Raw genomic sequence first — 13,552 nt, forward strand, 5'->3', positions numbered from 1 at the left:
CAGTACATCCTTGCAGACACTCCCCTGCTGCAAGGCACACCCCCACCACTATACTGAGCACCTGTTCCCCCCCACTGCACCATTTGCCTTTGCTCCCCCCACCAGCCGTGCTCACTGCCAACTGCAAAGCATTCCTCAGATTTACCCTCAGCTGCTTGTGCTACCCCATCCCACGGGTGGAAGACAGGAAGCGGCAGCTGGACAAGGAAGGGGGAGCCTGGAAATTCCAGCTGCTGTGGCAACTAGAGTGATGGGGGGACAATGGCTAAGCAGGAGCCTAGGAGGCACAATTTAATCCATCACAGACCACATGAGGCCAATGGGCTGCCAGCAGGACAGCCCCACTCTAACCGGCTGAGATAATCTAATCTCAGTTAATATTACATAATTACATGTTTTGGTTTTCTTTTGTAGAGACTGTAAAGACTCAAACTCTACTGATAATTTTTTAACTGGATTCTCTACTCACTTCCATGTGTACAATCTTAAATCTTCTGCATAAAACATATTAAAATTGTAATTTATGATCCCTCATAACATTATCTACATTTTTACCAAACCATTCCGAAATTAATTTAAATCTTCCCAAAATTATTATACAATCTATTTTGCTTAAAATCTCAGATGACAGCAGGTGCTAATAGTGATAATGTACTAAAGGCTTATAATTAGTCAATCTGATCAGTATTGTTGGTGAAAACAATTAACACAATGAACAGTAATGTACAGCTTGGACACTGTTAAGCACCTGGCTGTTCAAGATGAGGTGGTTTAACTCCATGGCACTTGTGGGGTTTTTTTCTTCTCTTCATTTTTTCAGATGTCTTCTGATTCAAGCACTGGATCATAAAATACTCCAACTAAAACATGAAATGTATTTTTAAAATCTACAAATAAATGTATTTAAGAATAAGTTAAATGCTATATTTACTCACTGCTCTCAGTCTATATGCACAACTGCCACTGATGCCAATGTCAACAGTTGTGCATGTTGATTTCATTCTGAAATTTGAATAATCAGTACGTTATAATAAACAACAATAGACTGGATGATGGTTAATTTTCCTTTCATTCAGTCAAGTCAGAAATCATTGACTTGTTACCAATTAATGTACCAGTCAGAACAGCTATTGCAATAGGATTTCAAGGAAGAGCAGAAACTGATGGATAATAATCAGGATGCAAGTCACCAAAATGCAAGCTAACACTATACATATTATGTTGCCAAGAACTAGCCAATAGCATTGAAAAATATGACTTGTATAAGCTGCTTTATTATATAAATAAAGTAAAAAAAAAGTTATGTAAATGATGTATGAGCATGATTTGCTTTTTCAGAAATAAAAGACAAAACATACTATCACCCTAAAAAGAAATGGTCCATGGAGTGAAAGTATCAGTTTTGCAAGAGGCTGAAAATAGCGTAAGACGGATAAAGAAATACAAGTAAAGAACTGAAGTACAGTTGGTAAAGGTGAAGCTTCAGTACTACCAAATGCATATAGCAATATCTGTAGCTATCACCTTAAATCTTATATGGATGTTACTCATGGTTATTAAGATTTCATTTCCTAAGGGAACAAGCCTTTGTCAAGTATTTAAGAATCCTTATTTCTTTGTCTGAGTTGGAACCAATGATACAGATAAAGACAGACTAGAGGTTATGCAAACCAGGTTCAAGTTACTAGAAAGTGAAAGCAGAGCCTCAAAAATTCTCAGAAACAGAAACTCTACCATGCTTAGGGCCAAGTTTAGAAAGCAGAATAATGTAGTTGGCAATCAAGTAATACTGCTGTGACAAAACAATTCTGAGTCTAACGTTCCCACAATCACTAAAGGCATCACACTCATCCTTAAACAGTAAATGGAACAATCCATCACTTTTGAATAGCCCCCTCATGAAAATATACGGCATGGCCGTAAAGGGTTCTGGAGACAAAAATAAACATGGAAACAGGTAGTGTCCTTCTTTAGATTGTACATTAGAAGGAAATGGAAACACATCTGAAATGCTTTCAGCACTTGTAGGAGGTTCTCTAAACTAGAAATATACAAATGCAGATGGAAATATAATGTAGGGCAATTTTTCAGTCAATCCCAACTGTAGTGAAGTCATGGTGTCAAAAACATGAACAGCATTGCAATAAATACTAATGCAAAAATGGCTTTAGAGCAAATACTGAATTATTTCAAAGTAAATGAGGAGTACTGAAAAAGGAAGTGCAGGTATTGGCATCAATGTGGCTCAATCCCAGCTCAAAAAACTGGGAACAATGAACTAGTCTATGAGACATGCTGAGATTTGACATGTTCTCAAAATTATCTAATGATAATGCTGGGAACATGTCAAATCTTCAGCATGCCTCATAGACTCATTGGCAGAAAGCAGCTGGCCACTTCCTGGGAAGTGAGACCTCTTCTACTTCCAGTCCAAATGACTGGAAATCTATCTAAACCCATAACCATACAGAAGTTTGGCGCGCATGGACCGGTGGAAAAAATGGCAGAACCCAGTCAAAGAAACACCTGGTTCACTGTGCACTCAAGTCTAATCAATTTAGTTTAGACCAGTGTAATGAACTATTGATTCAAGTTAGATCGTTCTCCTCTGCGATCCCAGCCTCCTTTGCAACCCTCTGAAACTCCCTGCTCACACGGAGGCATGCTTGCCTGTGCTCAGTAGCCAATCAGGGGTGGCCCAGGTGCTTAGCTGTGCATGGAAGTCTCCAGGAGCCCACAGGGCATGCTTGGAAGAGAGCAGGAATACCCCCAACTTGCAAGTCTTGGCCAACGTAGGCAGCCTGTGCATGTCCCCCACCAAAGGATAAATACGTACATTATTCGCTACCAATCTATCCTAGGCAACTTAAAGAAAACCACGTTACTTAGATACATTCTGCCTTGGACTCTTTGAACAGCTGTACTTAACCAAGAAGGAGTTTTACATCAGGGCACAGTTTACACAGCAAGCACGAAGTAAATACCTTCGGTTAGAACTCAAAGAGAAACCCTGAGGTAAAATGTTTATAAAGTTAATATATTCACAATGTTTCCTTATATGTTGTTTCAGAAGAAGTGAAAGGCACGTGCCAAAAAAGTTCCTTATTTTTTACACTAAGAATTCAAATCTTGTTGATTCTGGAGGGCTTTGTGATCTGTAGAATAGGGGTGCGCCGATAAAGATTTTTTGGACCAATATTGGTGGCTGATTATTAATAAGCTATATTGGCCAATACCGATCCGATTGCCGATATGCAGCCCAGCAGCTTGGAGAGCATCATCCAGCTTGTAAGTCTGTTGGGGGGAAGGGGCATATCGAGGCCCCCATGGTAAGGGAGGGGATGGGGCAGGGGCTGCCCAGCCAGGGTGGGGCACAGGGAGGAGGGGACAGCTCAAGCTTCTGCACATATCTCTGAGGGAGGCATGGGCAACACGTGCCCCCCCGGATCTGTGCACGGGGTGAGAGCAGGCTGCCACTGCAGGCTGGGGGCAGTGCCGTGCTCTTCCCAGTGCGGGGTTGGGCCAGGGCTTCACTTGGGGCAGGTGGCACTGAGAGGGGGGCTCTGGGGTGGACTACATCCACCCCAAAACTCACCATAACCCCCCGAACCCCTCTTTCAGCATCACCACCACCCGCTCTGAGCATAGCCATGGCCCAGTCCCCACACTGGGAAGAGCCCGGTACTGCCCCTGGCTTCAGACGGGCTGCCACTGCAGCCTTCGCCCCATGCACAGATCCAGAGGGCATGTGCCCCCCATGCCTCGCTCCAGAGTGTGTGCAGCAGCGGGAGCTGCCCCTACCTCCCCACACCCCTCAGACAAGCTGCTCAGGGTTCTGTCCTGTGCCCCACCCGGCTGGGAAGCACCTGGCCCTTTCCCAGCCCCACTCCCTCCCTCACCATGGGGGCCTTGATATGCCCCCCCACCCCAACAGACTTACCAGATGGACCCTGCTCTCCAAGCTGCTGGACTGGCTGCATGCATGCTGCAGCTGCACCCATGCACACAGCATTTATCGGCTACATCAGACAAAAGAAGCCAATTGCTGGTAATGTCAATTTTCCTTTTATCAGTTCTCATATGATATGGACCAATGTATTGGTGCACGTCTACTGTAGAACTGATATTCTACCAGAAAAGAATGATATCAAAACAGAAACAACTGATATATGAGCAACTGCGAGCATAAATTCTTCAAACAAAAACAGAGTTTTAAATAGCTTAAGTCCTACTTAACTACAGGGACTAATGAACATTCAGTCAAAAGGCTGTCTTTGTTAAATTAAAAAAAACAATATAATTAAGATGTAAGAACTCAAAACAGACATCTTGAGGTACTTAAGAAGTCCTAGTTAAGAGGGAAGAACATGCGACATGTTTGATGTTCCTAAAATAAAAACAAAAACCCAAAAAAACCCAACCCAGAAGAAAAGAAATTACTTAGGGAAACAAACAAACTTTAGTCTCTTCCCCATATCATAAAAAAGAAGTGACATTAATTTAAAAAAAATCTCAAATTACCAATATGGGCTATTTTTAAGGAAAACAAATGCTTAAATGACGTGTTCAAAAACAGGTCAACTTCACAGCAATTCTCAAGTTTTTTATTTGTATTATACATGCAATTGCTCAGTTTGTATTTGCAAACATACATTTTTGTAACATTAGTTCTAAAAATCCAAACTTTAAGGGTTTGACCTTCTATTCACTGAAGTTAGTAGAAAATTTGTCCTTGTTTTTAATAGGAAAATAGGTCCTTTTTTAAGCATTTTATTCAATTAATTTCCTGCACGAAGGCAAAATGTCATTACCAGAAAAGAAGACTAGCCTGATAATCCACTTAAATAAGTTTTGAGAGATAATTTATGTAATTGTGATAATATTAACATCTAAAGCATGATCCATATACATTTTTGTACCAGAATGTTAGTTCTGGCTGATCTTCTACCCAACATTAGAATGCAACTAATTTTGTAGAAGCATTTAAAAAGTATGTCTAGACCAGAATACAAGAGGGGTTGTACTAATTTAACTGTACTGGTATAAGTCCTTGCTCTAAATAACGTAAGTTTAACTTGTCATGCAAATGTTCATCGTTCCATAGTTTACTTTCTTCAACCCATTTCTGCATTTTCCAGTAATTTAATCCTGGAGATCAACGTATGGTAATTTCAACTGATTAGATAGAGTGCTTGAGATTCTAAACTGTCTAATGATTGAAAACAAGATAACTGTAGGAATGCATAAAACTTCAAATACCTTAGCATGTCCACTTTCAAGTGGAAAACAACTGATTGATTGAGCAAGTCATACTAAATCCTACTAAAAATCTTGAGCAATTTGAAGCATTTTATAAATAATCTGGTGTCTAGTCAATTTTAACTAGAAATATCTCTGTTCATTGAGTTGGCACAACATTTCCAAAAATAGTTTCTACAGGGTAAACTCTAGCGCTACTAATATTGCTATCCCTAGTGAAGATGCACTACCAGTGGAAAATTTTAGAGAAAAATGTGTAGTGTAGAGGAATGGTCAAATCATTGTTTCATTTATCTACTCTCTCATGTATGTTCTTTGCAGTGTTATAAGTTAGAGCCAAGATTTGGACTTTAAAAGAAACATCGGGAATATCTGCCCTATGCTGTATTTACAAGAGCACAATTTTCTACTTACCACTCCTCCAAAATATTTTCCTATATAGAAGTCATTGAGAGTGTGCAGTTCAAGGTAAGTAGCTCCTAGATCTTTAGCAAGTTGAATCCCTTCAGAAGTAGTAACACAACTCCGCCTGTCTGAAGTGCACAGTGGGCAAGTGCAAGGCACTTCTGAGAAAACATTTACGCAAGATACTTTTAATTAAATACTCCAAGGTAAACTGGTTTCTAAGAACTACTAAAGATAAACATTATACAGTAAGCAACAGAACAGCAAGCTGAAACCTAACAAATTCACGTGTGCAATGAAGGGCACCTATTAATGCAGCAGCATACACATTTATTTAAATCATTTCAGAATATTGCCTATTAGATAAATGCAGTTTGTTACACTAAAACAAAAATATAAGTTAAAAGAATATTAAGACTGGAATGTAAAGCTCTGAAGAGTTTGGAACTACAAGAATAAAGCTGCATAGATAAAAACAACTTTAATTCTCTCCCCATACGCATGTGTATTATGGTAGTCCCCATGCAGATGTTTTTACCCCCTTACACTTTGACCATGAGAAAGGAAGACCACACAGCAGAGAAAGAGGTGAATTACCACTGCAGCCCTAGTTCTCTTTATGTAAGTGTAGCACAAGTCATAATTTGGCTCTGTGTGAGTCTACATTTAGAATCTTGCATTTAATCTTTACCCCAAATCTTGTATTTTCCTAGGTTTGTCAGTTAACTGAGAAAGGAGCAACAATTGTCATAAAGGACATGATGGCCTGGATTAGCATGACAATGGAAAGCATGGTTTATTTATCATGGCATTATTTAGAAATCCAGATACTCTGTGGTTTGGTTAATCCAAAACAGCACGATACAAAGTAGGCTGACATTTTATTGTTTTGCACCATTCCTTATTTAGGCCCTAATCTTTTATTGAGATTTGTATGAGCAGATTGTTTTGCTTCTATGCTTTGCAATGTTAGTTAAATATAAAAGAAAATTGGTGCAAGATTTAATAAAGTAACAGGTTTGCTGGTTCACTGAAGAAATAAAGACATCTAAGTAGCCCTTGGTAATCTTAGGGTAACATTTTTATATGAAGTACATTTTTATGTATACTAACATTTGTATTCAGTTTACAGAATAAAATTATTTGCCTGATTGTTCAAACAATATTGACATGGGATAGAAAGTGGCTAAGATGCACCCAGAGAAAGGTAGTATTTTTCATAAATTATGTCCCTTATTCTTGGTAATGAAAAGTACTTGCAGAAAGTTCAGAAACACTTACTTTAATCTGACCCTTTAACTTCAAAAATAACTTTTGACTCTGACATACAGGCTAAGTACAGACATTCAAAAAGCCCAAGGCAGAACTGATCTGTTACGCAATGGCCATGTCTACAAGAGACGCTAGCTGTGCAGTAGCTTGCTACTACTGCACAGTAATATCGCATGGCACGAAGTGTAACAATGCTACTGCACAGTAGTAGTGAGCTACTGTGCAGTCAGCATCACCTGAAAGCCGTTTGGCGACACTACTGCTTAGTAACTCTGGTTACTGCGCAGTCATTTAGTACTTGTGTGTGCAAGTACTAAATGACTGCACAGTAACAACTGCACAGTCAGTGTCTTGTGTAGACGCAGTCAGTTTTCTAGAAGCAGCGTAGTTTTGATCTGTAACAAACAGAACACACATTGGCCCTTTGGTGGTGGAGGGCAAATCTTAGACAGAGGGTTCCACCATTTTTAAGCTGGTTCCGAACTTCTGTTCTATTATGGGTATAGACTGGTTTTATGCACCAAGATTTTCTTCTGTTACTAATATAGACAGGTTTCCGATCACTTACACCTGTAAAGGTGTAATGTCTGTATCTGACCAGAGTCAAAAGCTGCTTATTCTATTTACTTCTGAAAGCATCCATAAGTAGAACAGGTGCAGATTTCTTTAAAAGTTAAACCCCTACCTTATTGGACTACATGAAAACTGGCAAAATCAGGCTGCACAATGCTTGGAAATATGAAATAAGGAATGAACACACTAAACTGTCTTTTTAGGTTAAGTAAACAAAAAGGCAAAAGGCTTTTTTGACAAATTTCCCTTGCGTAAAAAGTACCAAAAGAAACAATATGTCTTCCCTACAGCAGGGTGCATTTTTCCTGGAGATCTCCCAGCTGACTAGTAGCCACACTTAATTTTACTTAGTGTAAGAATTCTGATGACAGGACCCACGACAGCAAGACTATAATTTTCATTTCTTAAAAAAAAAAAAAATCTGCTTTTTAGATACACAAACTGTTAATTTTTTTAATGAAATGTTCTGGTACTAGATCTGGTCTTTTTAATATTAGTTTTTATTTTGATTTGTATTATTACACAGGAAGTTTGAAACCCAGAAACTGCAACTGTTATTACATAGCTAATTCAATCTGATCTGTGGGAGCTACACATGACCTTGAGTACAGACTTCATCTCTTGCTACTTTGTCGTCAGAGGGATCAGCCCCTTTGTCCTTATGTCACCCAGTCTAATACACTGCAACTCTCTGTCCCTAGGTGATATTTAAGAGCTAATGTACGGACCTGGCCTGTAATTTAAAAGCAGACTACAGATTCGTGCCTACAGATTCAAAGGTCAAAATCCCCACAGATGATGACCAATCCAGGAGCGCATTACACAAAAAAATCAAAGCAGATTATTAATTCCCACTGTTGCTGCTGACTGATCTACTGAATGGCAAACTGTTTCACTGTGTCCGACTTAACATCTACCTTCAAAGTAATACTTCAACTTCTGATGATATAAGAATGAGTACCTACCATTTTTTCTTGCACCAACAGCAGAAATTATGACTGGAATTGAACAGTGGTTTAATGCTTTCTTTATCATTGGGACATAAATATCCTTTATTCCTTGAAATGAAGACTTGTCATTCACAGAGTATTTAATCACAATGATATCAGCTCCACTGATAAGATTCCGAGATGTGTACCAATCACTGTCAAATATATCCTAAAAAGAAAAAAAAAATATGGGTCAAGAATCCACTCTCCTAGAGATAAAAATAAAGGTACACTATGCAAATATTATTTCATATTACAGTTATGTTTTAGCTGATAATATTACTTTTGATTGTAGAGATGCAGCTAAAAGAAGAGGGGTTTGCTTTATCATTTCTCCATATAATTTTATTTGGATTTAGGCAACATAGTCAACAACCAAAAAAAGGTCAAAAATCAAACCAAGCCTAGTGAACTTACACTGTTAAGGCACCATTAAGGCCTGTAGCCAACATCAGAATCTGTCTCTTAACTCTACAGCCCAAATGACCATGTGCCCACCTACACCTAGTTTCACTGGGAAGCAGCTTGTTTGATACAAATCCAGAGCCAGACTCAAACACATGCCTCTAGGGACAAAGCAAGATGCTTTAGCCTCTTTCACATGACATCCTTGTATTTACCTTATTTTCTCATATACAGCACCCCACCAAATACAATATATATCCTGTTAGTGATAGGCAGCTTGAAAAAAATCTTATGGGTAACTGATCCGGAACACCAAGTCTGGAGTTGCACACCAGGCCTGGGACCATGTGCTGGGTCCAAGCCTACATATTAGCCTGATTAATAGTGCTGGCTCTGAAGCCAAGTGTTGGGTACAGCTGCAGACTGACCTGCATGCCGGCCTGGTGCCAGGTCTAAGGCTACACACTGGGTCTGATCCCATGAACTTGCTTGATTTGGCATGCTGGGTCTGGAGCTATTATGCCCGGTCTGCCTGTGCAGCAAGCTCACATGCTTGCCTGATCTGGCAAACCAGATCTAAGGCTGTGCTGGATCAGACCCTGTGGACTAGCCACATCATCCAGCTAGGGGGCTCCCCAGGGGTCCAAAGATTTGACACCGTTAATTGCTGTAGCTCCCAGGGCAACTCTGGGAGCCATAGCAATTAATGTTGGCACCTGTCCCATTCCACCAAATCTCCAGACTCCTGAGGATGCACGTACTTTATGCGAAAAAGGGTATTTATTGATTAGATTTCTATTCCAATCTTCCCAACAAAGGTTCATGGCATCTGACAGAAGACAGCAAAAATAACTTATAAAACAGATGAACAAGAGAACTGAAGAGGAGAAACAAAATAACATAAAAGCCAATAGAAGTTATTAAAATAAATTATAAAGCAACACCCCTCCCTCCAAACAATATCCCATGTTAGTGTTGCCTTCTATATACCTATAAGACATTCCAACCCAAAATAGGAAGGTCTTCCAGGGATTCTGGAAGATGTTCAGGCTCAGACTCTGGTAGGCATCATGGGGGAGAGAACTGAGGAAAAACTACCAAGGATACCCTTGCATGTATTTTTGCCAAGCAAACTTGGCACACTGCTGGAACCTGCAGGAGGTTGCTCCTGGCTAATTTTAGGGATCACAGTGTAACGTAAGAGAGAAAGCAGTCCCTTAGGCCCAGGCCATTTAGTACCTCATAGCTCAAAACCACTACCTTCTTCACTGCTGTTGCAGTGTGCAGTCAGCATTATGAATTTATGGAATCCTAAGAATGGAAAATGAAACTCTTGCTCGTGTCTAAGAATAAGCTTTTCATGGAAAACTGCAATTTCCTCCTTAAACCATTTGATCTCAAAATGTTATTAAAATAAAATAGCTTCAATGGTGGAAGTTTCCAGTCTTTACTGTAACCCTGTTAAGTACTGTAGAACCTTTTTGTATGGGTTTACAAAGCCATTTGTTGTGTATATATGGAATTTTCAAAGTAAATTTTAAAAATTATGAAAGTCAGATTTTTTCATTCATCTATATGAATCCCATTAAAATACTGCACAAAAGATTCAGTAACAAAATACATTACTGATTGAATTGTTATTCAGTTTATAGACTTTATATACTCTCTCTCTCTCTGATTTTGGCTACTGTCAGTAATTATGTATATTTATTTATTATCAACTAACAAAGATTTATCTCTAACACTCCTTTGAGATTCTGCTTCACTACATTTTTGTTCCGTTTACAAGAACAAAAAGCTTCCACTCAGTTCCTACATACATTATATAAATGGTTTTATAACCTCTGCTTTATTTAGCAGTTTGAGCAAAAGTGTCATGGAAAGCCAGGGCTTTGCTAACAGTATTACCTAAAAATATTAGTTTAACTTGATTACATTGCCAAAACACAACAAAGCAGGTTCTCTTACCCAAAGCCCTATTTTTGGAGACTACAAGCTACTAGCTACAAAAGTGGAACTGAGTACTAAAGCTCAACAAACCAAATGTAAATTCTGTAAAATCTGTTATGTTGAAGAAAGCCTCCTCTGTTAGGGTTTATGTACATGAGAATGAGGACACTCAGGAAAGCTCAGACAAATTAACTAAAGGTGTAAAGTTAATACACGTAAATTAAAATACATGAGATCCCTGTATTGGCTAGATAGCTAGAGTAAACTAAAGCCATTTGAATATGAATCATAACATCCACACAGGGGTCTAAGCACTTTTACTTCACAAATTTAGTTAACTCATTTACGTTTTTAAAGCGCCCCATGCAGACAAGTCAGAGGCTACGTCTAAGCTAAGAATAGCTGTAAACAATTGTGGGTGCAAAGCTTCGCTTTGTATAGCCATTGTATGCACTTTGTAAAACCATTCTCTTTACATAAAACCAGCTATAGTGGTAAAAGCAGTTTTACTTGCATGGTATCTGTACCAGGGCACAACTATGTCAATCGGGAATCACATACTTCTTCACTTCCCTGACCTCCATAACTATGCTAGCAGAAATCTATATCCCAGGGGAGCAGAGAGCAGTTGAGCCACTGCAATCTAAAACATCACTTGCAGCTTTTCTCTTAAAAGAACAGGCTGATCAAAAATTTTGTTCAGAAGCTGTTCAAGATTTCTGTCCCCTCTTGCCTTTAGTGTCCTACACAGCCAGGATCTGCTTTTGCAGTGCTACTTTTGAGTGACATTCTGTTCCCCATTACTACCTTGCACATTTCTTCCATACTCTATAAGAAGGCAAGAATTGTTTAGGGTGGGGTCTTTTATTGGACAAACTACGTATTTGGGATAGACTAAGACAAGCTTTTGAATGCAAGACATTCTTCATCAGAAAGAAGCAGCTTACATTTGAAAGCTTGTCTAAGGGTGCAGACAGTGCAGCTCCCCACTGTAACTCATAACGCTTTGCAGGAAGCATTCTGTTACAACAATCCTGCGGACCAAACAGAAGTTCACTTCTGGTTCCAGGGGGAAGGGAATCTAGGTGCTGGCTCCCAGCCTGCAGCAGGTTTCCCCCAGCAACGGCCCCCCTTCCCTGACAGGCTGCAGTTTTAAGAATAGGAAGGGGGAAGGGAGTAGAGGGAGCTTGTTCTAGGGGTTCCCTGGCCACCACTGGAGGGTTGCCCCACCCTCCAGTAGGGGCTGAAAAAAATCCCAAACCAAACTCCCTCTGCTGCTCCCTTTCCCCACTCCCATTCTGAAAACAGCTCAGAGGCTGGCAGGCAGACATAAATTACAAAAGACACTATGTTTTGAAACGTCTTAATCTGAACCCTCACACAATGAGGGTTCAGATTCTCACCTGATCAGCCTTTTTTAAGCAGTCTGCAGCCATGCACTTGTGTTTGGTCATGGCTATAGACTGCTTTGGCCAGATCGGGTGAAAAGTGTCACTTATGTCTGTGCCCATGTCTATTCCAACTACAGAATGGCTGCGTCTACATGAGACGCTGACTGCACAGTTGTTACTTACTGCGCAGTAACTGGAGTTACTGTGCATTAGCGTCCCCACATGGCTTTTTGGTGACACTGACTGCACAGTAGCTTTGTGTCACAGTTCATGCCGCATGACACTACTGAGCAGTAGTAACAAGCTACTGCGCAGTCAGTCAGCATCTCATGTAGACATGGCCATTTGGTCCATTAAAAGATATCACCCTAAGAAATCGTTGCCTCTGTGATAATTCCTGGACCATCACAACTACAACATCACTCTTACGCTTTCATACTCTACTGCAGGGCTGGCCAACCTGCAGCACAGGCAGCCTTTCTGTGTAACACGCTACAGATCAGGGAGTGGAGAGACAGCACAGCGACCAGAAAGCAGAGCAGTATTTTTGGCAGGGAGCACAGGTATAGGCCAGAAAGCTGCAGCAAGCACAAAACCCCCAACTACATTTCCACATGTCTAAACTCAACAACAACAAGATTAGCTAAAACCAAGTTTATCATTAAGTCGCACAAACTCACAAAGACCATACTGAATTAGGATAAGATCAGTTTTCTCTAATCAAATATTTGCTGTAGTCTGCCAGGCCTGGTTAAGAACTCTGTGATGACTAAGGTTAAAACTAAACTTGTAATCCTGTTTTCAGGTAAAAATAGATGTAACAGACATCACCTTATATGCGGCATGAGTAAGGTGTAATTGGGAATGTAAAGGTATAGTTTTGAGCCAGCGGATACAGGGGAATAATCATTAAGTATCCTTAGACATTAGATTAAGTGAATGAAACTAAAGGTAAGGGTATATAAAAGTAGTTGGACACACTTTCAAGACTCCTGAGATGATATGCTATCCCACAGGCCGAGCTGCCTGATCAGCACTCTTAGAACAGAACAACCACTTAGCAAAGTACCTTATTTACTCAAATCCAAGATAACATTTTTTCCGCACTCCACATGCAGAAAAAAAGCCTCAGTTTGGATTCAAGTACTGGTCTGGGACAGGCAGTGGGTTTGGGTCTGACCATGACCAAGGCTTGAGTTCAGAGTTGCAGCCACTCTCTGCCCCAGGGCTGGAGCTGTTACTGCCACCGCTGCTGCTGCCTGGCCAGGACCTTGGTGGCTTGTGTGGCAGGGAAAGGGGAGGGGGCAT

General features: G+C 40.1%; 1 protein-coding gene across 1 annotated transcript in view; it reads right to left on the bottom strand.

Annotated features, from left to right (window-relative positions):
* RHOBTB3 (Rho related BTB domain containing 3) overlaps window positions 1-13,552 on the bottom strand; it is a 51,905-nt gene that overhangs the window by 33,531 nt on the left and 4,822 nt on the right. The window contains exons 3-5 of the mRNA XM_006019703.3: window positions 8,475-8,667; window positions 5,674-5,825; window positions 749-860 (exon numbers count right to left, since the gene is read on the bottom strand). Of these exons, the coding sequence (XP_006019765.1) occupies window positions 749-860; window positions 5,674-5,825; window positions 8,475-8,667 (457 nt within the window). The remainder of the gene's footprint in view (window positions 1-748; window positions 861-5,673; window positions 5,826-8,474; window positions 8,668-13,552) is intronic.

This window comes from Alligator sinensis, unplaced genomic scaffold, assembly GCF_000455745.1.
Source record: "Alligator sinensis unplaced genomic scaffold, ASM45574v1 scaffold223_1, whole genome shotgun sequence".
NCBI lineage: Eukaryota > Metazoa > Chordata > Crocodylia > Alligatoridae > Alligator > Alligator sinensis.